Raw genomic sequence first — 25785 nt, 5'->3', positions numbered from 1 at the left:
GTTTACTCCGCCAACTTTCTTTTAAATTGGTCGGACGACTTTCCTTTTGGAGGTTGTATATAATTGATGAGTGCTAGGACTAGCAAGTTTTGTGATTTGTAACCATCAATTAGTCATCATTGATGATTTTAATGGTATGAGATTTTATTCAAGAGTGTGAAATTACTCACTTTACTTTTGCTGATTAAGTACTGATCAAATTTCAATAAAACTGTTAGCTCCTAGACCTTTTCATAATTGATATATAATTTATCCTCCGTTTAATATCCATAATTGTTAATTAGCAGTGGTTCGCTATTTTATGATATATACTAAAATTTCTATGACTAAACATTTTAAATTTTGATCCGCATTATTCAAAAGAAAAAGAAACAGCATAAAGTAATAAATTAAAATAACGTTTTAAGAAAGAAAAAACCAAAAATAAAATAGAACTCTACTCGTATTATAGAGCCGTGTACTTGAGATATAAGGCTCGGAAAACATACACATACACCATTAATTAGTCCATTACCAAACATTTCCGACCAATAATATATTTGTGGAATTTGTAATTAAGAAGCATATATTTTTACCGAAATATTTGGTAAAAAAAAAAAACTAAAAAATATTATAATAATTAATAAATAATAAATAAAATAAGTTATAGTTTTTTTTCCTCTAACATTACCGGTTTTTTTTTTTAGGATCACACACCCCCTAAGTAATATATAGTTGTATTGAATGCAATGACATTTAAGAGCTGAGCACATGTATATGTATCCAAAATTGAAACGTTGCATATTGCTCTATGAATTGTTTAGTAGTAGTGATTCACGATCATGTGAGCAGGGGAAAGCGATGTGCATGGATCATGGATGGATGCACCCAGTATATATATATATATATCGGCATGTATCATACCAAGATAGAATCTGCCGCTTCACTTCCGGATCCAACTTTGCAAACCAACGTTATATTATAATTCATCTCAAAACCTCCCAAATTGAATTAAATTAATTAAACAACAATTATGTATATAGTTACTACTTTTAATGATTCATCATATGGCTGAGATTGCAAGATTTGATGATGAAACGATGGCGTAGAAGATAAAACACCGACAAAATGGTGCACTCACCAAAAATCGATCTATATATATATATCCCCTTATAAATTAAAAACCCTACATTACTACATATTTATATTCTTGTATGTATGTATATTATTTCGTCCAAACCTTAGCAATCAGGTTCAATTTTGCAACAATAATGGATCGGAAAGTGATGGCTAATAATAATTTGGTTGCTTTGGTTTCCTATGTGATAATTGTACTAGAATTATGCAGTTCAGCAACTTCAACAACGACGGTGGCAAAAAACCTTGTTCCATGCACAATGTGCGTTGAATGCGACAATCCCTGTCAACCCCTCTCACCTCCACCTCCCCCTGCAGTAGTAGAGTGTCCACCGCCACCTTCGTTGCCACCGCCACCACCACCGTCACTTCCTCCGCCAGCGGTTGTTGAATGCCCACCCCCACCGCCACCCCAACCAACATGTCCTGATAATTGTGGACAGACGCAAGGGCAGCCACATCCACCTCCGTATCCAGTGGGATCTTACTATTTTCCGGGAGGAACGCCATCCTCATCAGGCGGCTATGCACCTCCTAATTATTACAACAATGGAGAAAGAATTGTGCCATTTTCTGCCATGCTGTTTCCCAGTCACTTTCTCTGCTTAGTTTATGTGGCCTTTCTTTATTACTTGTTCACTTAACTCAGTTATTTAAGTTAATTCTTTCTTCTAGCTATTTCACCTTATTTGAATATTTGTACTGGACTCTCATGTTTAATTTCCGTAACCAAAATAGATGAGGAAATACATCCTAGTCCAATCCAAAAGCAGGTGTTTTATATATAAATATACATCTAATTTTACTACTTGTTCTTAAGTGTCTAACTAGATGTAGGTATATGTTAGTTGAATCAAATGAATTGAATGATGGCATGATGCTGTAACGAAAGTTTAAAGGGATCTCCGTTTGTTGAATCATGAAGGATGAGATAATTATGTAAGCCCTTTTACTTTCTTATATATCTTAGTCTGCAAGTGATTATGTTAGTGCTACGTAATTTCAAAATCAAACTACTTCTATTGTGATTTTATTATTATTGTTTTTTTTTTTTTACCGTATCTCTTAGCCCAACAAACCAAAAACTAATCCTCCACACAAATTTTTACTAACTCTAAAAATGAGTAATTTCATAACAAAAAATCTAAGTCTAACTCAATATTCTTTTTAGTTAGAATATAATTGGCACATCTATTATTTTTCTGTATAAAAAAATTCTCCAATTATATTTCTTCAGTTTATTTATCTTTCTAATAAGAGAATTTAGAATCCATAATCCATCTATGTCTAATACAAGACGGAATAAAGTTAGACAGCTCTATGTTAATAAAGATCCATGGGTTTAGAACTGTAAAGCATATCTCCAATTGGAGAGGGAATTGCTCACAATTTTTGTAGTTAATTTACCAGGTAATATTTCAAAGAATGAATTGTTTTATATGTTTAAGTGGACAGGAAGAATAAATGACATCTATTTGACACGTAAGGAGAAGTATGACCGGATTCATCTGTTTGCTTTCATCAGGTATACTACAAAAGGAGGGGCATTAAAGGCCATCAAAGAGATTAATGGAATGCGATTAACGAGTAAATAGATTTTTGTGGGTAAGGCTAAGTATAGGAGGAGGATTGATGTCCGGGAAAAAATCACTACGCGCGATGAAGATGCCAAGGAGTCTCCTGATGGAAAATAGAAAAAAATTAAAGAAAAAGATATTGAGGTGAATCAAAAAAGGAGAGTTGCATTGTCTTGGAACACCATGGAAGTAAAGAACTAGAAGCTCAGAGGAAACCGTTAGAGTTGGGATGGATGCGGTGGTAATGAAACCACAGGGGCTACGGAAAGTAGAGCATGACAAGGATAGAAAGGTAATTGCTATTGAGAATTTGGATGAGTGGCATGAGGATTTTTTAAAAACGTGAATGGACCTTTGGTGTATCCATCAGTTATGGTGAGTGCGAAATCTATGAGATCTCAAACAATCGGTAATGAAATAATCTCTGAAAGAACGGAGACTTGGGAATAGGGGGATAAACGAAAAAAAAAAAAGAGTTGATTTGGTTTTGAACAAAAGTTCAGTTGGGGCTAGGTTAAAGCATATAAGGCCAATATGTTAGTGGGGTGTGGCGAAGTGGCTGTGTGGTGCGACGGAAAGTACGTCATTGTGCGTTTTAAAAGGGCTTTCTTGCTGGCTGCTGCGGGTAGCGATGAAGAGAGGGGCGTGGCTGGTTATGGAGTTCGCGAAGGGGTTGATGCTGTGGTGAATAGCATTGACGAGGCAGATCTGGGAGCAGCACAGAAGTCAGCTGCTGATGGCGGAGGTGATAATGTCCGCGCTGAGCTTGATGGCATGGAGGGTAGGGAGGAGCGTGAAGCATCTGAAGCATCCGACGAGTAGAATCAAGCCGGAAAGGAGATTGGCAGAGGTGCAGAGAATTGTTCGAAACAACACAGCGGAGAGAAACATTCCACCAAGTGTAGTTAATGAGATTCACGCTAGTTTGGACAAGAGTGGTAAACAGCATGTTAGCATATGTCTGATGAGGGGTGATGCAGTGTAGGATTCAGATTTAGAGGATGAGAATACAATGGTGGAGGAAACTGGGTTGGAAGATCAAAGGGCTGTAAGGAATTTGGAAGATTAGGGGGACTTAGAGCAGGATGCAGATGGTGAGACTAATCAAGATGAGCACGAAAGAAGTTGGGATAAAGATATGACTGAAAACAGGACTTCTTGGGATCTGGCGATTGAATCAGGAGTTGTTTTATATGACGAGGACAAGGACATTATGGCTATTTTCCAAGTTCAAAATGAAGTATTGACATAAAAAAAAAGGCAAGCAAAAAAGAAAGAGAAAGCAAGAAGGAGCCACCCAAAAACCTGAATAAGGTGTGTAATAAAATTTTGAAATAATTTTAGTTCGTGGAATATGAGGGGTTTAGGGGGTATTGTAAAGTGGAAAATGGTAAAAAAATTTAAGCGTAAAAATAATGTGATTATGTTAGGATTGATAGAGATAAAGAAGGAAATAATTAATAAATTTGATGTAGTACAATTTTAGGGTAATGATGCGGCGCATTTGAAATTTGTGAGATCGGAATGTGTTTCTGGAGTTTATTAATAATGTGGGATGATATGATGTTTAGGTTGAATAATTATTACAAAGGAGAGAGATGGTTGTGTATAGAAGGGGAATTGATAAATAATAATTTTTATTTGTGCGGTTTGCTTGGTGTGTGGTGCGCATACAAGGAAAGAGAAGCTTGCTGTGTGAAAAGAGTTGAATTTTTTATCAGGAATATGTCAAGTTCCTCTTTGCTACATGGGTGTCTTCAATGAGGTTGTGCAGTTGGAAGAAAGGAAAGGCGCTAGTGTGTTAACAGCAATATGGAACTGGTGGCTATAGAGCTGAATGACCTTCAGTTTACGTGGTTCATGGGTCAATCGTGCAGTCGAATGGTTAGAATGTTGGTGAATTTGGTTTTATTGTTATCATTTGGAGCACTTGGTTGAAAAGGAATGATAGAATCTTCGAAAATCAAGAAATGGGTATTTCGGGAGTAGTCAACAGGTTGATTAGGAGTATCTTTTGGGTTGTTGATGGCTTTTGCCGAAAATAATTAGGAATTAGTTTATTTTATCTGTTTAGTACTTTTTCATTGATGCTCCACCTTATTGTGTTGAGTTTTTTTTTTTTAAAAAAAAGAGAATTTAGATGTTTATCTAATCTATTATTTCCATCTAATAGTTTCACCAAAAAGTTGGTTGATTTTTTTTTGGTAATTAGTTGGTTGATTTTATTATTAATTTTTTTTTGTTGCCCATGATATATTTTGACCCTACAAACCAAAAACTAATCTGTCGCGTATAGGAAATTTTATTATTACTTCTTTTTTTTTGGTAAACTAAAGGCCAAAGGCCCAAGTTATCTAATATTTTACTGTTCGGGGTAAGCATGCCCCACGACCATCTTCATCTAAAATAAGCTTAAGCCTACTTGGAGCCTGGTACAAAAACGTGAACCCTGCATTCCAATCTCTTCCTTCCTTAGCCAAAGAGTCTGCGGCACGATTTCCTTCTCTATAGGTGTAAGAAAATTTCAAGCTCCATTCTCTCTTTATAAGATTGTAAACGTGTCTAATTAGTGCCTCCAGGTGATTTTTTGCTTTTTCTGCATCTTGTATAATTTGTATTGCTGCCTGGAAATCTGATTCTATTATAACTCTTCTTAATCCCAACTCCCATGCCATCTGTAATCCATGAGTTATGCCCCCATAGAATGCTTGAAATGGATTACTGGCTCCAACGCTAGTTTTGAATCCTATCACCCATCTCCCAAGGTGGTCACGAATTAAGCCCCCGCACCCTGCTTTTTTTGATTCACGGTCTGCTGCTCCATCTGAATTAACTTTTGTCCAACCCTCAGGAGGGTGGATCCATGCGATCTGCTTCTCCATCCACCCCCTCTTTTCGTTCCTTACTTCTTTCATTCTTAAGGCTTCATTTATATTATGGATGTATTTTTGTATAAACTCCACTGGCTCTGTTGGTTTATGAAAATGTGCTGTAAAAAATTTTTTATTACGCCATCTCCATAACCACCAGCAGGTGACCATGAATTGGGTTCTCCACTTCCCATTTTTGTTAGTTCCAAGATCAGATGTAAGGTTCCATCTAATCCACAAATTAAAGGGAGCTCTGAAAAAAGGTTGAATGTGGCTATGATGAATTGTTTTGGACCAAACTTCTGATGCTCTGCTGCAGTCCCTCAAAACATGCTCTAATGTCTCCACTGCTCCTGGACAGGCATGGCATTCATCGCTTGTCCCAAAGATTTGCCTCCTCCTTTGTGCTGTCATGATCCTTCTATGCACCACCAGCCATATGAAACATTTTATCTTCTCTGGCCCTGGCCATTGCCAAATTAGCTTCCAGATATCGTCATTTCCATCCTCCCACCTTACAAGAGCTTTATAGGCACTTGCCACCGTAAAATTGCCATCATGAGTGACGTCTCATTTGAGTGAGTCCCTCCCTAATTCTAGAGCAGGGGGAAATAGTGCTCTGATTTCTTGCAGTCGATCCTCCTCAAGAAAATTTTGGAGCAGACTGTAATTCCAATTGCCTTATCTAACTGCTTCGCTCACATACATATTCACCCTCATATCTCTGGTTACTTGGCTAACATGGTTCAATAGAGGCATTTCATCTTTCAACCATCGGTCTTTCCAAAACAGGGTCGAAGATCTGTCTCCTATTGAAAAGCGGACATGCTTACGAACAAATTCTCCCATTTTTGTCAATTCTTTCCACAAAATCGAATCTGAGGAAACTGCTTGCATGTCATGAACTAAGTCTAGCTGCCTACCATATTTACTGATTAACACTCTCGCCCATAGAGCCTCTTTATCTGTTATGAGTCTCCACAGCACCTTTGATAAAAAGGCCTCATTCATTATCGTAAGATCCCTAAAGCCCAAACCTCCACTGTTCTTAGCCCTGCAAAGTTGCTTCCAGCTCACTGCATGCATCTTCCTTTGTCCTTCTTTCTCACCCCAAATAAAACTTCTTTGCATCTTTTCTATTTCCCAACAAACTCTTTTTGGTATAGAGGAATGCATCATATCAAAATTAACAGCAGGGCTTATCACCGCTTTGGCTAAAGTTACCCTCCCGGCAAATGAGAGGCATAAGGCTTTCCATCCCTGTAATTTACCCGCAACTCGCTCCAAGGTGGTCTTGAATCTGTCCCTCCCTTTTCGGCTATTTGTAATCAAAGCGCCAAGGTATCTGCCAAGAGAAGGTGTTTCCTCAATCCCTCCTTCTGCTGTGATGGCCTCCCTCTCCTGTCGATTTACACTCTTTGAAAAATAAATAGAAGATTTCGTCTCACTCACTCTCAAGCCTGCAGATCTCCTAAACAACTCAAGAACTTGTCTTACCATTCTAATCAGTTCAACAGAAGCTTCCACAAAGAGCAATAAATCATCTGCAAATAGTAAATGTGAAATTGAAGGTCCATTGCGCCCAGCCACCATGGGTTTCTAGACCCCCAATTGTACCCTCTCTTCTATCACTTGGGATAATTTATCCATTGCAATGACAAAAAAGTATGGCGATATTGGATTTCCTTGCCGTAAACCACGACAAGGCTCAAAGGATTCCGTCTTGCAGCCATTCCAAATAATTTTAAAAGAAACAGAGGTCACACTGCACATAATGATGTCTATAAGTTGATGAGGTATCCCAAATTCGTGGAGGCAATCTAAAATGAAGTCCCATCTCAGCCGATCGTATGCCTTTTCAAAGTCCACCTTTATCACCATAAACTTCTTTCCTCTCATCTTCTTCATATCATGAACCATTTCCTTAGCAATAATTATATTGTCCTGAATGAGTCTCCCTTGAATGAAACTGGACTGAAATGGTGCTATTCTATTGACCAGTGTTGGTTTTATTCGATTGACTACTATCTTTGATAAGCACTTATACACCACATTACATAGTGCTATAGGCCGAAATTGTTTCAAATATTTTGGTTGCTGAATCTTTGGGATGAGAACTATTAGTATTTGATTAACGAGTTTGATAGAGCTAGGATCCTGCCACAACTTTTGTATGAATTCTATAAAGGACTCTTTTATCGTTTTCCACTGTTCTTTGAAGAAGTATGCTGGATAACCGTCCTCTCCCGGGGCTTTCAAAGATCCAATGTTGAAAAGAGCTTCCTTTATTTCTTCATTTGAAAGGGGGTTGTACTCAACCCTCTTACATTATCCTCATGGATCGGAGGGTAAGTTTCATCTGTGATTTTAATCGGCTCCTCCATCCAATCTTTGTTGTAAATTATTTTGAAATACGAGATGGCCTTATGCTTCAGATCCTCCATATCTTCGCACCATCTTCCATCCTCTCCTTTCAATTTACATATCCTATTCTTCCTCCTTCTTTGAACCGTCTTCAAATGGTAAAACTGTGTGTTCCTATCCCCATCAGTTATCCACTTTTGTCTAGATCTTTGCTGCCACATCAATTCTTCTTGTTCAAGAATTAGTTCTAGCTCTTCCGTAAACTCTTTTTCCAATTTATCCAAATATGGAATACGTCCATACCCCCTAGCTTGTTGAATGCCTTCAAGTCTTCTCATTATCCTCCTTTTTCTCCTATTAACATCACTAAACACACTCTTATTCCACTCCTTTAAGAGGTGGGTGAGGGTACTAAGCACCTCAGGTAGTTGTTACTCTCTCGGCCAGGCTTCCTTCACATAATAGTTAAAATTTGGGTGGGTTTTCCACATAGTTTCATATCTAAAAGGTTTCTCACCAACATCTACTCTAGATGGTACAAATCTTGCTAACAAGGGGTGGTGATCAGACCTCACTCTCGGCAAAACTTCGATGCGGCCATCGAAAAAGGTTGTTCTCCATTCAATATTAGAAAGACCCCTATCCAATCTCTTGAACACCCTGTTCTGCCCCTCACGCTCCCCTTCTTTCTGGGTATATTTGGCTCCAATCCATCCCAGATCAATCAGTTTACACCTATTAATGTAAGATCAAAATCTTCTACAGGCACTTGGGTTATCTCTTCCTCCTCCCTTCTTTTCCTCAATATCAGCTATATCGTTAAAATCCCCTAATAGTAACCAAGGAATAGAAATTGGGTCAGCAATTACCCGAAGTTTCTTCCACAAAGTAGCTCTGTGCCTCTCTTGAGGACTTGCATATACAGCGGTTAATAGACAGCTCCCCCACTCTGCTTTATCAACACTCGGGTGGATATACTGTTGATGGAATTTTCTTAATCTTATATTCAGATTGGCATCTTCCAAAAGAACCCATATACCTCCGCTAAACCATGCCGCACCTTCTACCACAGCAAATTGAAACCCCAACTCTCGAATAACCTCCCTTTCCTTTTCTCCACTACATCGGGTTTCAAACAGGAAGAAGCAGTATGGTCTATACATTCTCCTATATTCCTTAAGAGCTCGAACAGTTGCTCTATTAGCAATTCCACGCACATTCCAAGCAAACACAATCATGGTTTCGACCACTAAAAAAAAGAATCAACTCAACAAGATTGGGCTTCGGTCCCAGTTACTACAGGCCATGAGGCCAATTATACAATCTGCATATCCTCCACCTGAGGTGGAGTGTCATTCTCTGCCTGTATTCCTTTCAGGTCCATGGCTTCCTCACATTGCAACACTGCCTCCACTAGCTGACTGGAGTAACCGGAACCAAAGTCCAACCTTCCAGGGTCAGGGGGTTTCTCTTCCTCCTTACCAGCCATGGTGGCTGGTATCATTTGCGAAACATTGTTTTGCGATGAGGGGCATACATTCACCCAGTTTTCTTGGTGATGGTCAACAGGTTGCCTGTTTGAGTTGAGTTCCATAGGGTTGTTAGGATTAGTTGGCTCTGGATTAGGCTCTAAAAGGGTCATGGATGAGGTGTGCTGGGTCGGAATAAGGTTCCCATTATAGTTTGAAGGGTAAGATCATGTTTGGTTCAAAGATTTTGACAACTCTTTTCCTGACAGGTTTTGGGCTTTAATCAAAGGCTGTAAAGAGATTGGTTCTTGTTGGGCTTTTTTTTTGTGGCTGGGTAAATGTCTTATGTGGGTCATTGTTGTTCTTGGAGCCTTGTAATCTATCCTTTCTCCTGTGAGTGACCTCCATTAAGCTTTTGTCTATTTCTGTGTGATTGTGTGGACCCTCCTGATTACCATCGTCCTTGGGATCTATTTCCTCATACTGCAACACTGCAAAGCGTGAAATGTTCCCTGCTCTTCCAGCACCCACTCCCTGTCCTGGCGCACCACTACCACTACTCCCATTCTCTCTAATTTTAACGGATTTTTGGCCACGTGTTTGTCTTTGCACAAGCATCCACGGACCATATTGTCCTTCTTCCTCCATAATGACTTTTTTACCCTTATTTTTTACTATATTCCCCAAAGTGCCCTCACCTTCTTCCTCAACACCTGCTGGTCCACCGCCATTCTCCGTCCCATCTTTTTTTATTTGTGATTTTGGGCAGACTCCCTTATCATGTCCTACTCTTCCGCAAGCAAAATACACTAAGTGCACTCCTTCATATCCCACAGCATGTTTCACTCCATTGATCATATAGTTGGTGGTCAGGGGCTTTTCTAGATCTACTTCCACACAAATTCTTGCAAACTTTTCCCTTGAGACCTCCGCAGTGTTTGAGTCTACTTTCAAAGTGCAACCAATGATGTTTCCTATCTTCTCCAAGATAGTGCGATTGTAATACTCAATGGGAAGTCCCGGGAGCTGTACCCAAGCAGCGATATTATCAATGGATGCCTTCATGGAATCAAACTCCGGCTTCCAAAGCCTTACCGTCAAGTAGTGATCGAAAATCTTCCACGGCCCCTCTATGTGAGTGTATAGTCCAGATCTTCTCTATTGAAGAATTTCACCAAAAAATATTCATTTCCCAAGTCAATGACTTCTAAGCTTCCTCTTTTAGCTCACATTGTTTCAAGTCTCCTTTCCATGACCGCCAAAGTGATCCTCCTTCCTAGGAGCTTCACTATGAGTGTCTCCCACCAATCGTTACAAAGCTCTCTTTTCACACGCTCTCCTATGACGAGATTGTAAAGTCCATCAGGCATCCTCTTTAGAATGATGTCGTCTACGTCTTCTTCATCACGGTCTTCTCTCTCAGTTTCTATATCCTCTCTTGTTTCCTTCTCTTGAGTGACTATGGTAGTCCTAGTCCCTGTTTTAACAGTTTCTGCAAAGGTCTTTTGATATGTAGATCCTCCAGAAATCTTGTCTTGATCTCTTTCCATGTATGTGTCTGGTTGATCTCCATCTAGCTGCCGTTCAGCCTCTGAGCCGTCCTCCATCCATTCTTCTACTCTTGGTACCAGCTTCCTTGTCCCTACAATGGCAACCTCTACTTCCGACCTCCTTCCTTTTTTGACTTCTCTGGGATTTAGGTCTCCCTGCTGCCTATTTTCCTCTCGTGGATTATGAGGACGTGCTGCAGCCCCCCTAACGAAGCCGCCTCGCATATGGCCGGCGTTTGCAGACAGACAAGAATTTCAGAAAAAAAAGAAAGCAACCTTGGTCGGATATAGAAAATGAGATTTAATTGTTGGCTTTTTATTATTACTTTATTTGGGACCAGAAACGTAAAGTAGAAAAAAGTGTTTTTTTTTTTTGGTAAAGTAACGGGGACGAAGGCCCAAGAAGAAAAATACTTGAGTAGTAGTAAGTGGTAAATGGGCCGATAGAATAAACATATAGGCAGCAACAACGACTTAAATTTGGGCCGGGCACACATCAACAGAACCCAAAGCACCACGTTACTAGTTTAATCATTCAGTCCAAAACAAAAATAAAAGCATGCTTCCGTTTAATACCAAAAAGGAAAATAATAATATAAAATAAAGGGAGGGGTGTCAATGTCTCTCAAAGTCTCATATATGTAGATGGAGTGTGGTTAATTATTACTTTGAAGGTTCTTAAAAAAAAGGGGTTTAGATATGGATTGGGACATATTAAAAAGTGTAAGGACAAGTTGACTTCAAGTAAGGGCAGAATCCCACCACCTCAACTTCCAACCGAAGGATCAATAATGGAGGATGCAACAAAGAGTCCATGCATTTCCTGCGGACTTCATTAATCCAATATTTATCTTTCCAAAAAGTCCATTTTCTTTAAGCTTAGCTACCCCACCTTGCTCTATGCTCTGCTGCTTCATTAATTTCTCCACCACTTCCAATTATATATTCTTGGCTTCTAAATTATAAATTCATCAACAGCACCGTCAAATTAACTTAATCGGACATAGACTTTACACATGAACAGAGATTAAACACATATAACGATACATACTCGTGTAATTTAATTTCACTTAATTATTAGAGAAGATGTGATGTCTTATTTTACTCCGTAATATTCCTGATTATGGACTTATAGTACTGGTTTTCACTTTAATATCTCTGGACCAGAGCATAAAAAAAAGGACCTGTTCATAAGTCAATATCATTTATGTAGATTACCAGTGCATACTATCATCTATGTACAATTGTACATTACTAATACATACGTACTAATAAAAAAGTTAAAAGGATGATTTTGTGTGTTTGTCAATTTTTTTCACCACTAAGTCGTTCACTTGTATAATGGAATAGCTTTCATTTCAATATTATGTAATCCTTCATTTAATTTATTGGAAAGATCAATCCATTAATTTCCCTCATTGTCAAATCAATCTCTCTTTCTTTCTCTGTTAACTAGTAATATTCTATTAGCATTTTCTTTAAAAAAAAAAAAGTATTAGATGACTATTATATTCTTCTTATTTTTATCTTCTATTTAAATTGATATTAACTAACCCTTTACTTTTCTCTATAAAAAATATTGGCTTGTATTTTTTTATGAAAGGTGTATAAGAAATTTAAAATTGTGAATAACATAAGTGAGAGTAAGAGAGTGAAATTTGGGTTGACATACATTTATTAAACCGAAAAAAGTTTAGGTTATGTATGGATGGATAGTTATAAAGAGGATGATGGAATTTATGATGCCATAAACCCATAAAAGAAAGCATTAGAGTCCAACGGGATACTGCTGCCCCAGCCTACTCGATCTCTTTCTTTCTTTCTGGAAAGTGACATGCATCAGATTATGACAAGAATATATGGCAATCACCAATTAAGTCATATACACACCGTCATTCATTTAATACACCTCCCACCTATAATCCAATACTATATATAACTTTTTTCATATAACTGGATTAAAATATTATTTAATAGTGTTCAAATGAATGAATACAACAAAAAATTTTAGGGAGCCTACCCCATTTACTTTCTCACCCACCCACGCCTACGCCATTTCTCCTCTCCTTCAATTTTGTAAGAAGAGAGGAAATGGAAAGCATGCGGAGGTACTGGAAGAGAAGAGGGGGATACCATAGACTAAATGGATCCAATTGGTGGCGGAGGAGGCACAAGAAGCAAGTGGAGCAGCTTGGAACCACCGACACCGGCGCCACCAACACAAGGCGTAGGACATGGAGGATCAAGGTGTCCCGTAAGATCAGGATATCCAGAATCCCTTCGCCCAAGAAATTCTTGCTGTGGCTCAGGGATTCTTACGTTAGAATGATGCTTGGGGTGGCCAACTCTAAGGTCATGAGCATGAGCGGTTCTGCCGTCGGATACGGCGGCAGAAGCGCAACCACGTCCATGGCCCTCGGAGTGGTGAATTCTAAGCCCATGAAGGAGTATGATGAGAAGATGATTGTTCATATCTACAAGTCCTTGGTCATGGCGCAGCAGCAGGGACATGAACCACACAAATTCCCATCTCAAATCACTTGTCCATAGTCATTTCCAGAACTATATATATATACGTCATCTCTAATCCAATAACGGCTTTAGAAAATGGATATCTAATGCCTGCTTTCAATACCATCTATCTCAAGCAATGTTCATAATTTCGAAGCTATTCTCTTCTCAACTCTTTGCCAATTTTTTTTTTTTCCTTCCATAATATTACTCTTATTATATCAATACTATATGTCGATATCTGTTACGTACGTTGTTCTCTGTTATATATTATTTTACTGCATCAGTTATATATGTTCTCATACATTATTCATCTGACCTACCCAAGAAATAGACCTAGTAAAAGATGTGTCAGTATATGTACTGTGTGTATATGTAGATTGTTAGGTTTGTTTAACTTTTACACTAAAAGTGAGAAATTTTCAAATGTACGTTGTACTGTTGTTTTAGTAATTTTTAACCGTTGATCTTAATTATAAAAAATATATATAATATATATAATTAATAACAACGACTAAAAATTACTGAAATATCGATATACCAGTATATTTAAAAATTTTCTCTAATAGAGTACTACATATATATCAATATTAACTATCGGATTAAAATTGAATTGTATCCTGTCTTAAAAATACTTTCTCTCTAAAATTATTTCTTTCAAAAACTTAAATTAATAAAAAAATATAACATAAATAGTTATATCACTGATACAATCAAATGTAATTTCATCAAATTTGGACAACGATGATAAATATTCTATGCAATACAAATAATAGCAAAACTCCATGTTTCGTCATTTAATTTTCCACATGCTATGTATATTGTTTAACCAACAAATTGTCACTTGTCATTCTTTATGTTAAATTTAACATCATAAGCTGTAAATTAATGAATATATAAAACCTAATAATGACTACATTCTTATTAAAAGATTTTCTAAATTATGAGCACATATATTATATTCAATTCATTTAAGAATAAACTTAACTATTGAGATATATAGTTATTAATTTATGTATAACACGCCTCATCTGGCTTTATACATTTGTCGCACTCGATACGGGTACTACAACTACAAGCTAAGGACGGAATCGTTACGAGCATTGTTTTATTAAAAAAAAAAATTATAAAGATATAATTAAAATATAAAATTTAAAATAGATAAAATTTTTAAAAAATAAATTAATATTGACGAAAAAAATTAGTTGCTTATCATTAATCTTCTAAAATTCATTCTCCACATCTAGTAGCTCGCCAAAACAACTTCGATCGGATCAATCAGTAGAATATAGGCTCTAATAAAAATGTTTTATAATAAAACCATGTTAATTTATGAGGTATTCTATAATTCTATTAATTATTAGCTAATATAATAGTTCCAGTGGTAGCGCGAAGCATTAGTTTGGTATCTTCTTTATGAACTGCAATGAATAGAAAAGCCTAATTGTTACCAAAATGAACCAATAAAAATTCATATCCACGAATCATGAGTTTAGGTAGTTCTAACTGTTGACCACTGAATCACATGCGAGCAGCAAGCGCCACATCATAAATTTGAGGCAAAGAAGCTGTTACATTTATTATGAATGCATTTAATGAAACTTGGCTGAGGATTAGGAAGTCTTCTATAGTTGATACACACTCAATTTGTTTCTGAAATTTTTTTTTTTTTTGGTGACAATTTGTTTCTAAATATTTACGAATTATATCTTGTTTTTCTTTTTAATTATAAACATTTTTCTCATTTTTTTTATTTTGTTTTAATTTTAACCGATTTTTCCTCCAAATCCATGTTGTGAGAGAAAGAGTTGTAGAAGTGCTTTTCTGAAAACCATTTCCAAAATGAATTCCTATTTACTCTTGTTTGTGAAACTTTTTGGAAAGTGATTTTTTTATTATATCTCTAATATTTTTTTTTAAGTAAAATTTTTTTTTGGTTTGTTTGATTTCTACATTATTTTTTTTTTAGGTTTATCAAAGATTTATAAAGCGACGATATTATTCTGAGGGTTATCTAAAACGTTAATTTGGGCTTGAGCGTGAGGTCCAGATCCCTTTGTATGGCAGCGTCCGACTTGTTGATGCCGAGGTGCCGCATGTCCGAGTTCCTCGCGAGGAGGTAGGGGTGATACCTGTAAGAGACTATGATACTTAAGTTAGCAAGGGTTTTAGACAGGTTTCTAGTAGATTAGAACGTGAATATACCTGAGGGGTGTCAGTGTATTTATAGTAGAGTAGATAACCACCTTTGTTGGAGTAGTTCCATTTTTATTGATGGATAATCGTTTCTTTTATCTTGTGAGTTTGTTAGAATCTATCTTTTAGGAAAGATAGAGATAGTTGGAGAGATTCGTGGAGGCAGTTACTTACTTAGATAAGTATAAGCTGTCCCTTTTCATCATGTCCAACCTCTTTAAAGAGGTCGAGTAAGCGGTAGAGGCCACCCTCTTAGGTGGGCCTTTCATCTTTATTGGGACTGACTTTTGTATTTTGGGCCAGGGTATGAACAGTGCTCCTGCTTGAGTCCTGATCTTTTCATAGGTCGGACTCGAGCATTTTGTGACTTCTGCTCGGACATAGTTTGCTTGACTTTGAGTCTTAGCAACTTTTGTTAGGTTACGAGTTCCCTTTCATAGTTCCAACTTCGAGTGGTCAGCCTTTATTAAGTTACTTTTACAGTTCGTTTTTTATCCGATCTCATTGAGGTCGCTTTATACGATGTGTTTATATAACTTCTTACATTAACTTGTACCTCGTCGCTTCATCTTGCCGACCATTTGAGGTTGGACAATGAGTTTCACGGTTTATCGAGTTTAAGTTAATGTGTTTTGGATAGGAAACTTTTGAAGAAAGAAATAGGAATAATAATAAAGAAATTCCTTTACAACTCTACGTACTAGAGGATTGGGCACCCCTAGTTATCGTGCTGGTACCTCGTTAAAAAATCCTTATAGTCAAGAAAAAAAGTATACCAATACACGAGGTTTGCTACTTAACTGTAGTACTTCTTTAGGTTACAAGCGTGCCAAGACCTCAGGAGCTTCTGCCCTTGGAGGTCAGACACTTTGTGGTAGCCTTTGCTTAGGACCTCAACTATTTTATAAGGTTCCTTCCCATTAGCAGCTAGCTTTCCTTCTCCTGATTTCTGTACTCCAATGTCATTTTTGATCAGGATGAGGTCGTTGGTGGAAAAGTTCCTCTTGATCACCTTTTGGTTTTATCTTAGAGCAATAATTTGTTTTAGGGCTTTCTCCTTAATCTGGGCTCTTTCTCGGGTTTCAAGGAGAAAATCGAGCTCTTATTTTTGTGCTTGGACGTTGACTCTTTCATTGTAGAATATGACCCTAGGTGATTTTTCAGCTACCTCTATGGGGATCATTCCTTCCATTCCGTAAGCAAGTCAGAAAGGTGACTCCCACATTGTAGAGTGTGGGGTCGTTTGATACGCCCACAAGACTTGAGGGAGCTCGTCAGCCCAAGCCCCTTTCGTGTCATGTAGTCAGCGTTTTAACCCGGCCAGTATGACTTTGTTGGCGGCTTCAGCCTGTCCATTGGCCTGGGATGTTCTACCGATGTGAACTGGTGTTTTATTTTTAGGTCGGCCACCAAATTTCTGAAGGTTGAGTCGGTAAATTGAGTCCCATTGTCCGTGGTGATGGAGTAAGAAACTCCAAACCTTGTGACAATATTTTTATATAGGAATTTTCAACTTCTTTGAGTAGTAATAGTTGCTAAAGGCTCCACCTCGATCCATTTAGTAAAGTAGTCAATCCCTACCATGAGACATTTGACTTGTCCTGGTGCTTGTGGAAATGGTCTGAGCAGGTCGAGGCCCCATTTTACAAATGGTCATAGTGATGTAACAATGATGAGCTCCTCAGGTGGCGCAATATGGAAGTTTGCATGCTTCTGACAGGGTGGACACTTCTTGACGAACTCGATCGCCTCCTTTTGCAAGATCGGCCAGAAGAAGCCAGTTCGGATCACCTTTTTTGCCAATGACTGAGCTCCCAAGTGATTTCCACATATGACACTATGTACATCCTCTAAATCTTCCTTTGTATTGGAGGTCGGGATGCATTTCAAGAGGAGTGTTGAGATACCTCTTTTGTATTAGATATTGTGGACCAATGTGTAATTTTGTACTTCTTTGATAAGACTTTTGGCTTCTCTTCCATCCGTGGGGAGGAGTAGGACATCGAATTTGAGGTAGTTGACTATAAGAGTCATCCACCCTAGACTTTTGTAACGACCTAACTTCTAGCATATCATGACCGATGCTAGCCACCAGGCGCTACTTCACGGATTTTCTTAGAGACTCTAGACCATATATTAAATATATACATATGAGCCTGTAGCGCTAGTCGAGATCGTGTGTAAATAGGTAATAGATAAATAGATAATATATACATAAAGCATATAAAATACAGAAAACATAATAATATTATACATATAAGCCCGAAGGCTCGTTTAGTACAATAATTCACATTAGGTTACGTTGTTGCTTATTCATGAAAATATTTACAGACTCCATATCTATACTAGCAGGCCTCGAATCACAAGAGTCACTCTATTCTGAGACCCGTTCTAACTTGTTTATATAGGTATTTACAAAAGCACCTAGCCTTCTAAAAGTCTATACAAAGCGAGGGTAAAGACTACTACTACTGCTATTATTATAACTACTGCTGGTCATCGATCCCTGGCAGTTGAAGAAACACGAAAGTGTGGTGTGGAAGTAAAAGAAGTCACTCTGACTCTCCGATAATGCTACTGCCGCTCACTAGTCTCAAGGATGGAAACTCAAAGAAGATCTCACTGGTTTGCATCTGTGGAATGGGGAAGTAAGGAGTGAGAACCTAAAGTTCCCAGCAAGGTACTACACAGGAAAAATTAAAGGGTTCCACAGCCTAAGTCTAAAAATTCACGCACTTAAGTCGGTAAGTCACACAAACAAGTACAAGCACAAGTATATAGCAGAATAGTAATCAAGTACGGAATACAAGAAGTAGAGACAAAATACAATCACAAGTACAAGTAAGCAATCACAACATAGAGAATGCAACAACCAAGTATGATGCATGCCTGGTCCTATGCAGGCCATGAACTCATGTGTCGGTTGACTATCCGCAACCCGGCGTTACCTAAAAACTAGTCCTAGATATGGTTTCCCAATTGCGTCCGTCCGTGCATACGTGTCGATGTGGTTAAGCATACAACTAGTCCATGACAGTAGGCAATCGTCGCAAAGCTTGACGCCATAATATACGCATAAGGAAAAACATAGTTTCAGCAGTCAGTGGGTAATACCCGCCTCCAAACAACCTCTAGCACCTTGGGGTTTATAGTTCTTTTTCCGCAGCACATCTCAATAAAATTTATCTCTGAGGAACTTCTATGCCCTTTTTTTTTGAAAATTTGTGTCCGGTCCTTTCTTAAAATATCTCATCCTTGTTACATATTTTACCATTTTGTCCTTGGTATTTTGTACATTTCCAATTTTACCTTTTTGTACAAAATTTCATTTTTTTTCCTAGTTTTCTTTAGGCTTTCAGTGACGCTTTCACCACTAGTATACTTCACCATTTTACTCTCATATTTTTTCTAAAAGGCCTTTTTATCCTTTATTAAGTTAATTAATGATTTTTAATTTTGATTTTATGCCTAAAATTACTAATATACCCCTAAGTACTCTAATTTTACCATTTAACCTAATTTACTGTCAAAATATTACTAGGTTAATCCTAATACTTTTCTATGACCAAATTATCCATAATACTTTTAATTAATACCAATTCTATCCTTGGGGACCTAAAAGATCATTTTACCCCTTATTAATTTACTTACTTATTCTAGTTATCGCTTTTTACCGTTTTACTTCTAATTTTTACTACACCTTTTATTTAGGCCCGAAATTTTATTGTAATTATAATCTCGACCCAAATAATTTACATAATTAATATTTTACCCCTAATGACACTAAATTCAGAATTTTACTTATTTTTCATTTAAATTACATTTTTAACTCTCTTTTTGTCCAAAAAAGACCATAACACCTTTTTTACTTTTACACCTTTGTTCCATAGGATTAAAAATATTTTTCTAACTACTTTTTAATTCATTTCCATCATAATTTTCGTGCTCTTAGTAACTGAAAATTTCAGAAGTACAACTTTTATATTTTTCTTCACTTTTTATGACGTTTAAAGCTCGAAACTTAAACCCCAAGTGCTTCCATATTTTCGGCTGCTTTCACACAAAATCCAGAGATAGTATAACAGTATATTACACATATTTAGCTAGCCAAAACATTAGTAACTCACAAAATTTTTAGAAATTCAAAACAAGTACAAATTCACTATAAAGTGACTCATATAAGCATCGAAAACAAGTACAACCATACTCTAACTAATCCTAACCCTTACCTCTTACGTAATTTAGTTATTAAACCTTTCACATACTAAAAAATATGCACATAAGGGCAGAAACACAGCTGGTGGTGGTGAGTTTCATTTTTGGCTTAAAGCGTCGCAAAACGTTGAAATTCAACCACTTTGAGCTTGAATCTCTCTAACTCCTTAGGCGTGCTCTATGGGTGATTCAAAAGGAGTTCTCTATACATGAAGGAGAGCAAGAATTCATCATGGTTACTTTTTTTAAAAAAGAAAAGAAAAGAAAAGGAGAAAGAACAAGAGTTTACCTAGCCGAAATTTCGATATAAATGCAAGAATTAGCGAAAACGGGCAAGAGTTTGTGCTTGTATGGTTTGAGTCCTTGAAGAACACACGAAGAATAATGGAAGAAGAGTTGAAATATGGGCTGAGGTGCAGAGAATAGGTGCAAGAATTTTCTCTCTTTCTCTCTCAAGAATTCGGTCAATAGAGTGTAAAAATATGTAAAGTATTTTGTGAATTTTGTGGCCAATGCTTCCGTAAATAAAAAATCAAAGTCTTACTGAATTTATGATGGTAAAAGTGGCTGAAGTTTTTGTGTTCAAGGGCTGGACTTCAATGAATAAGGGACGTGAAAACGAGGAAGCTTGGTCAGTGCTTGCTTGTCGTGCTTATCCACAGTTAACCATAGTTAATTACTCGAGGTTAAAAACACAACAGAGAGGGATGAAAGGCTAAGATAGTCTTGGCTCAGAGGCTGAGAAAGAGAGACAAGTTATTTGGGTGGCAAGTAAGAATATTTGTGGTCTTTACGAGTCGTTTGCAGAATACTAGTCAGAAATTCAGTTCGGAGTAAATTTTACCGTTATATAATAATTAATGGCTAAGATTTAAACTTAAAGAAATAAATCATGAATGGATGGATAATATTAATCTTGGGACACAATTACCAAGATGAAATTTTTTTTTTACCACTGGTTTCGAAGTTTTTGGTTACAATAGTTTTTCTTGGTGCACGCAAAACCGTCACTAAAAGTGAATTTTTGGCTCAAAAAGTTTCTAGTGAGAAAAATAAATCAATGGTAATCTAATATTTATTATTTACTAGTCAAACTTGACTTAGAAAGATTAATTACCCTCATAAAGTCAATTTTAACTTTATTAATGGCCTTTTCTATTTAATTTTTTTTCTTTTTTGTCTTTTAATTTTTGTTTTTTTACCATTGGACCAGCCTTATTATTTTTTATTGATCCATGGTTCGGGATTTGCGAAATAAATTTTAAAATAGCTAGAAATGTCTGTTTACCAAAAACCGAATTCTTACAATTTTGGTTGGATATTGTCATCGCTTCCAAATCGTCCTCCTTTTTTGATATGGACAGTGCTTGCAAAATCTCTTGAATAAGACTTCTGTTATTGTCCCCTGACTTGGTGCTGGCTAGCTTGGAGAGGGCATCAGCTCAGGCATTGGACTCCCGGGCAATATGTCAGACCTCTCCTTTGGGAAAGTGTGCCAGTTGTTCCCGGGCTTCATCCAAGTACTTCTTCATAGTGTGGTCTTTGGCTTGATAGGTGCCATTGATTTGTGAAGTTATTACTTGCGAATCACTGAGCACTACCAACTTTTCAGCCCCCATTTCTTTAGCCAGCTTCAAGCCAACGAGTAATGCCTCATATTTTGCTTGATTGTTGGAAGCAGAGAACTCGAACCTTAGGGAGAGTTCTATCCGAATTCCTTGGTCGCTTTCTAAAATGACGCCTGACCCATTCCCAACTGTGTATGACGACCCATCTACGTATAGGCTCCATGTAGCTAGATCTCCTGGGCTTTCGGTGTACTCGGCGACTAAATCAGCCAGGTATTGTGACTTAATTGCTGTCGAGCTTCGTACCTTAGATCAAATTCGGACAGCTCCATAGCCCATTGCAACATCCTTCCTGCCAAGTCCGTCTTTTGTAAAATGTGTTTCATTGACTGGTTAGTGCGTACTTTGATGGTATGAGCTTGGAAGTAAGGTCGGAGTCTCCGAGATGTGAGGATAAGGGCTTAAGCAAATATTTCTATCTTTTGATAATTCAACTCTGACCTTGTAGGGCTTTGTTGACGAAATAGATAAGTTGCTGTCCCTTTTTATCTTCTCGGATTAGGGCTAAAGCTATGGCTCGACTTTCTACTGCCAAGTATAGCATGAGCTCTTTCCCTTTGATAGGTTGGGTAAGTATGGGGGCTGTCCCAAAAATACTTTGAAGTCCTAAAAGACATGCTCACATTTTGGGGTCCACTCGAATTGCTTCCCTTTCTTTATGACTTAATATAAGGGAAGTGATTTCAGAGTGATCCAGCTAGGAATATGGATAAAGCTGCCAACCTACCATTTAATTGCTGAACCTCTTTAACACAAGTCGGACTTTTCATGTTCAGTATAGTCTGACACTTGTCTGGATTTGCTTCTATGCCTCTTTGGGTTAACATGAACCCAAAAACTTTCCAGCTTATACCGTGAAGGTGCATTTTGAGGGGTTTAGCCTCATTTCATGCTTCCTTATTATAGAGAACACCTAGGAGAGATCGGACAACAAGGTCGTGTTTTCTTTTATTTTGCGAGCATGTCATCTACATACACCTCCATGAGTTTTCCTAAGTGAAAAGAAAAAACTTTGTTCATTAGGCGTTGGTAAGTAGTCCCCGTGTTCTTTAACCCAAAGGACATTACTATGTAATAATAGTTTGCCTTGATAGTTATGAACGGCGTCTTTTCTTGATCTAGCTTTTACATCGAGAATCGGTTGTATCCCGAGTAGGCTTCCATGAAAGACAGATACTGGTAGCCTGAGGCTGAGTTGACCAGAGCATCAATGATGGAAAGAGGATAAGGATCCTTGGAGCAAGCTTTATTGAGGTCAGTGTAATCAACACACATTCTCCATTTTTCGTTTTGTTTTTTCATTAAAACGACGTTAGCTAGACACAATGGGTATTTGACCTCCTTTATGACCCCTGCTTCCAGCAAGGCTTGGACTTGCTCCTCCATGACCTATGCTCTTTCTGGTCCGAGTTTCCGACGGCTTTGCTGAATAGGTTGGGAGTCCAGATACATTACGAGTTTATGGGACATCAGGTCAGGAGCTATGCTAGGCATGTCGAAAGCTTTCCAAGCGAAAAGGTCGAAATTTTTCATGAGTAGATCAATGAGCTTCTCTTTTAGGTTTTCCTCCGAGTTAGCCCTTATACTTGTTGTCTTGTTAAGGTGGTATCTAATTTGTATTTTCTCTACCTTACCCCCAGGTTGGAGGCGTAGTTCTTCTCGAGTTCGGACTCCAGCCAGTTCAATCGTATTGACCTCTTTGCTCCCAAAACTACCTTTTTAAATTAAGGTTTTCATTGTAGCATTTTTGTGATAGCTTTTGATCTCCCTTAATAGTGGAAATCCCTTCCACTATAGAGAACTTCATACAGAGGTGAGGTGTTGAGACGACAGCTGCAAGTCGGTTCAAGATCATCCGTCCTGTTAAGGCATTGTACGCCGAATTTACATCAACCACTATGTAATCAATACTTAGCATCTTTAACCTTGCACCCTTTCCAAAAGTGGTGTATAAGAAGATGTACCCCAGCGATCAGATTGGTGCATCCCCTAGTCCGAATAGGTTGTCTGGGTAGGCCTTTAAACCTTTTTCTTCCAACCCGAACTTGTCGAAAGCGGGTTTGAATAGAATGTTTGCCGAGCTGTCCTGGTCTACCAAGGTTTTAGGGAGGTTAGCGTTCACGAGAATCATCGTTATCACTACGGGATCATCATGCCCAAGTATTATCCCTTCAACGTCTTCTTTAGTGAACGATATGGTAGGCAAGTTGGATAACCTGATCTTCTCTGTGACTTGGTATACCTCTTTGAGGTGCCTTTTTTGTGATGATTTTCGCATTGCTCCTCCAGTGAATCTCCCATTGATCATATGTCTGTGTCGCTTTAGGGTCTGAGGTGGACGTTCTGGACGTTCCTCCTCTTCCTCCCTCCTTCTCTTCCTCGGGTCCTCCGACTTGTTTGCCAAGTATCTGTCTAGCAGGTCTTCTCTGGCCAACTTTTTTATGACATTCTTCAAGTCATAGCATTCATTGGTGGAATGTCCATAGAGATTATGGTACTCACAGTATTCAGTCCGACTTCCTGCCGTCTTATGTTTAATTGGGCGAGAAGGTGTGAGCTTCTTCGTGTGACATATCTCCCTGTAAACATCCACTAGAAAAACTCTTAGAGGGGTGTAGTTGTGGCACTTTCGAGGCTTTTATGAGTTTTGGTCTTCCTTCTTTCTAGGTTCTTTTTCTTTTTTCCGAGATGGATATGACAGGCTGGGGAAAAGGTTTCTTTAGTCGGAAATTCTCTTCCATGTTAATATACTTCTCTGCCCTTTCTTGGACTTCATTCAAAGAAGATGGATGCCGCTTAGATATTGACTGGGAGAATGGTCCTTCTCTAAGGCCATGGACCAATCCCATGATCACGGCTTTAGTAGGGAGATTCTGAATCTCCAAGCATACCTTGTTGAACCTTTCCATTTAGTCTTGGAGGTTTTTCCCGACCACTTGCTTGATTCCCAGCAGGCTCGGGGCATGCTTTGTTTTATCCTTCTGGATGGAGAATCTGGTTAGAAACTTTCTTGCCAGGTCGTCAAAGCTAATTACCGACCTGGGGGAGGGGGCAAGTTGTCAAACCACTTCATTGCCGCTTTGGTCAGGGTTATTAGGAAGGCTTTGAATTGGGTAGCGTAAGAGGCGTCGGCTAGGTACATCCTGCTTTTGAAGTTGCTGAGATGGTGCCTTGAGTCGGTCGTCCCGTCATAGAGATTCACGTCAGATGTTTTGAGGTTTTTGAAAACTTTGGCTCGCATGATCTCTTCCATGAACGGGTTTTCTCCACTTAGGGGGTTGTCTTCCCGATCTACTCGGTTACTTTGATTGCAAAGGTCGGCTTCTAACTTTAGGAGCTTTTCTTCTAACTCCCTTCGTCATCTTACCTCTCTACACAGCTCTCGTTCCGCTTCATGTTATCGCTCGACCTCATACTCCAGCTATTCTAACCGTTCTCGCTGGCCGCAAAATAGGCCCAATATCTCGGCCGTTTGTGTGGAATTTACAACTTGGTGCGGAATTTACAACCACAAACTAACCGACAAGTACACCGGGTCGTACCAAGTAATACCTCAGGTGAGTGAGGATCGATCCCACGAGGATTGATCGATTCAGCAACAATGGTTAAGTGATTTACTTAGTTAGACAAATATAAAAGAGTGTTTGAAGATTCAAAAGAATTAACAGTAAATTCAGAATATCATAAAGCAAGCAGTAAATAAGTTGTAAATAATATATGGAGAAATAGCTAAGGCTTCAGAGTTATCTATTTTTTGGATTGACTTTTCTTACTAACTATTTTAATCATGCAAGATTTAATTCATGGCAAACTACATGTGACTAAACCCTAATTCCTTAGACCTTTTTAGTCTCCTCTAAAATTCATCAACTGCCAATTCCTTGGTCACTTAAGTTCAATTCTAGTTTACATGATACAGAAATCCTAATTATCCAAATGTAAGAGGATTATATATCACGTATCCCGTTAAGTCCAAATAATTAGAAATTTAGGAGAATATGTTTTCAAGCTGTTGTTCAAGTAAAGAGCTTTTCCAAGTTATACAAGAACTCAATTAGAACCAAGGTCATACTTCCGTTCCACCCAGATTCATAAAATAAAGAACGAAAATAATTCTTGAATTATAAATCAGTACATAAATTAAAATAGAAAAATAATAGTATCAATCCATACAATAGATAGAGCTCCTAACCTTAACAGTAGAGGTTTAGTTGCTCATGGTTCAGAGAGAAAACTAGGATCCTAAAAAACTGTAAATTGTGGAATGAAGTTCGAGAGAAGAGAAGATA

At 38.0% G+C, this 25785-nt stretch overlaps 2 protein-coding genes across 2 annotated transcripts; one reads left to right on the top strand and one right to left on the bottom strand.

The window, feature by feature from the left end:
- Positions 1–7162: 7162 nt before the first annotated feature.
- On the bottom strand, positions 7163–9165 carry LOC148554569 (uncharacterized). Its single transcript, XM_088490375.1, has 4 exons — positions 8768–9165; positions 8363–8662; positions 7891–8281; positions 7163–7591 (listed from the first exon to the last, which is right to left on the bottom strand). The coding sequence occupies exons 1-4, from the start codon at positions 9163–9165 to the stop codon at positions 7163–7165; spliced, it is 1518 nt and encodes a 505-aa protein (XP_088346501.1).
- A 3697-nt stretch (positions 9166–12862) lies between these two features.
- Positions 12863–13757, top strand: LOC107647963 (uncharacterized). The gene has a single exon (XM_016352002.3). The coding sequence runs from the start codon at positions 13038–13040 to the stop codon at positions 13494–13496; it is 459 nt and encodes a 152-aa protein (XP_016207488.3). The 5' UTR covers positions 12863–13037; the 3' UTR covers positions 13497–13757.
- Positions 13758–25785: the final 12028 nt, after the last annotated feature.

The sequence above is a fragment of the Arachis ipaensis genome, chromosome B6, assembly GCF_059453495.1.
Source record: "Arachis ipaensis isolate K30076 ecotype BB chromosome B6, ASM5945349v1, whole genome shotgun sequence".
NCBI lineage: Eukaryota > Viridiplantae > Streptophyta > Magnoliopsida > Fabales > Fabaceae > Arachis > Arachis ipaensis.
The sequence above is the reverse complement of the archived record's forward strand: the minus strand, read 5'-3'. Positions and strand labels throughout refer to the sequence as shown.

What these genes read in the sequence shown, in the direction of transcription:
- LOC148554569 (XM_088490375.1), bottom strand. Translation starts at nt 9,165, where the DNA reads ATGATTGTGTTTGCTTGGAATGTGCGTGGAATTGCTAATAGAGCAACT. An exon ending in GACCCAATTTCTATTCCTTG is followed by an intron (nt 8,663 to 8,767) that starts GTTACTATTAGG and finishes TTACATTAATAG; the next exon opens with GTGTAAACTGATTGATCTGG. An exon ending in AAGGAAGCCTGGCCGAGAGA is followed by an intron (nt 8,282 to 8,362) that starts GTAACAACTACC and finishes TGATGTTAATAG; the next exon opens with GAGAAAAAGGAGGATAATGA.
- LOC107647963 (XM_016352002.3), top strand. Translation starts at nt 13,038, where the DNA reads ATGGAAAGCATGCGGAGGTACTGGAAGAGAAGAGGGGGATACCATAGA.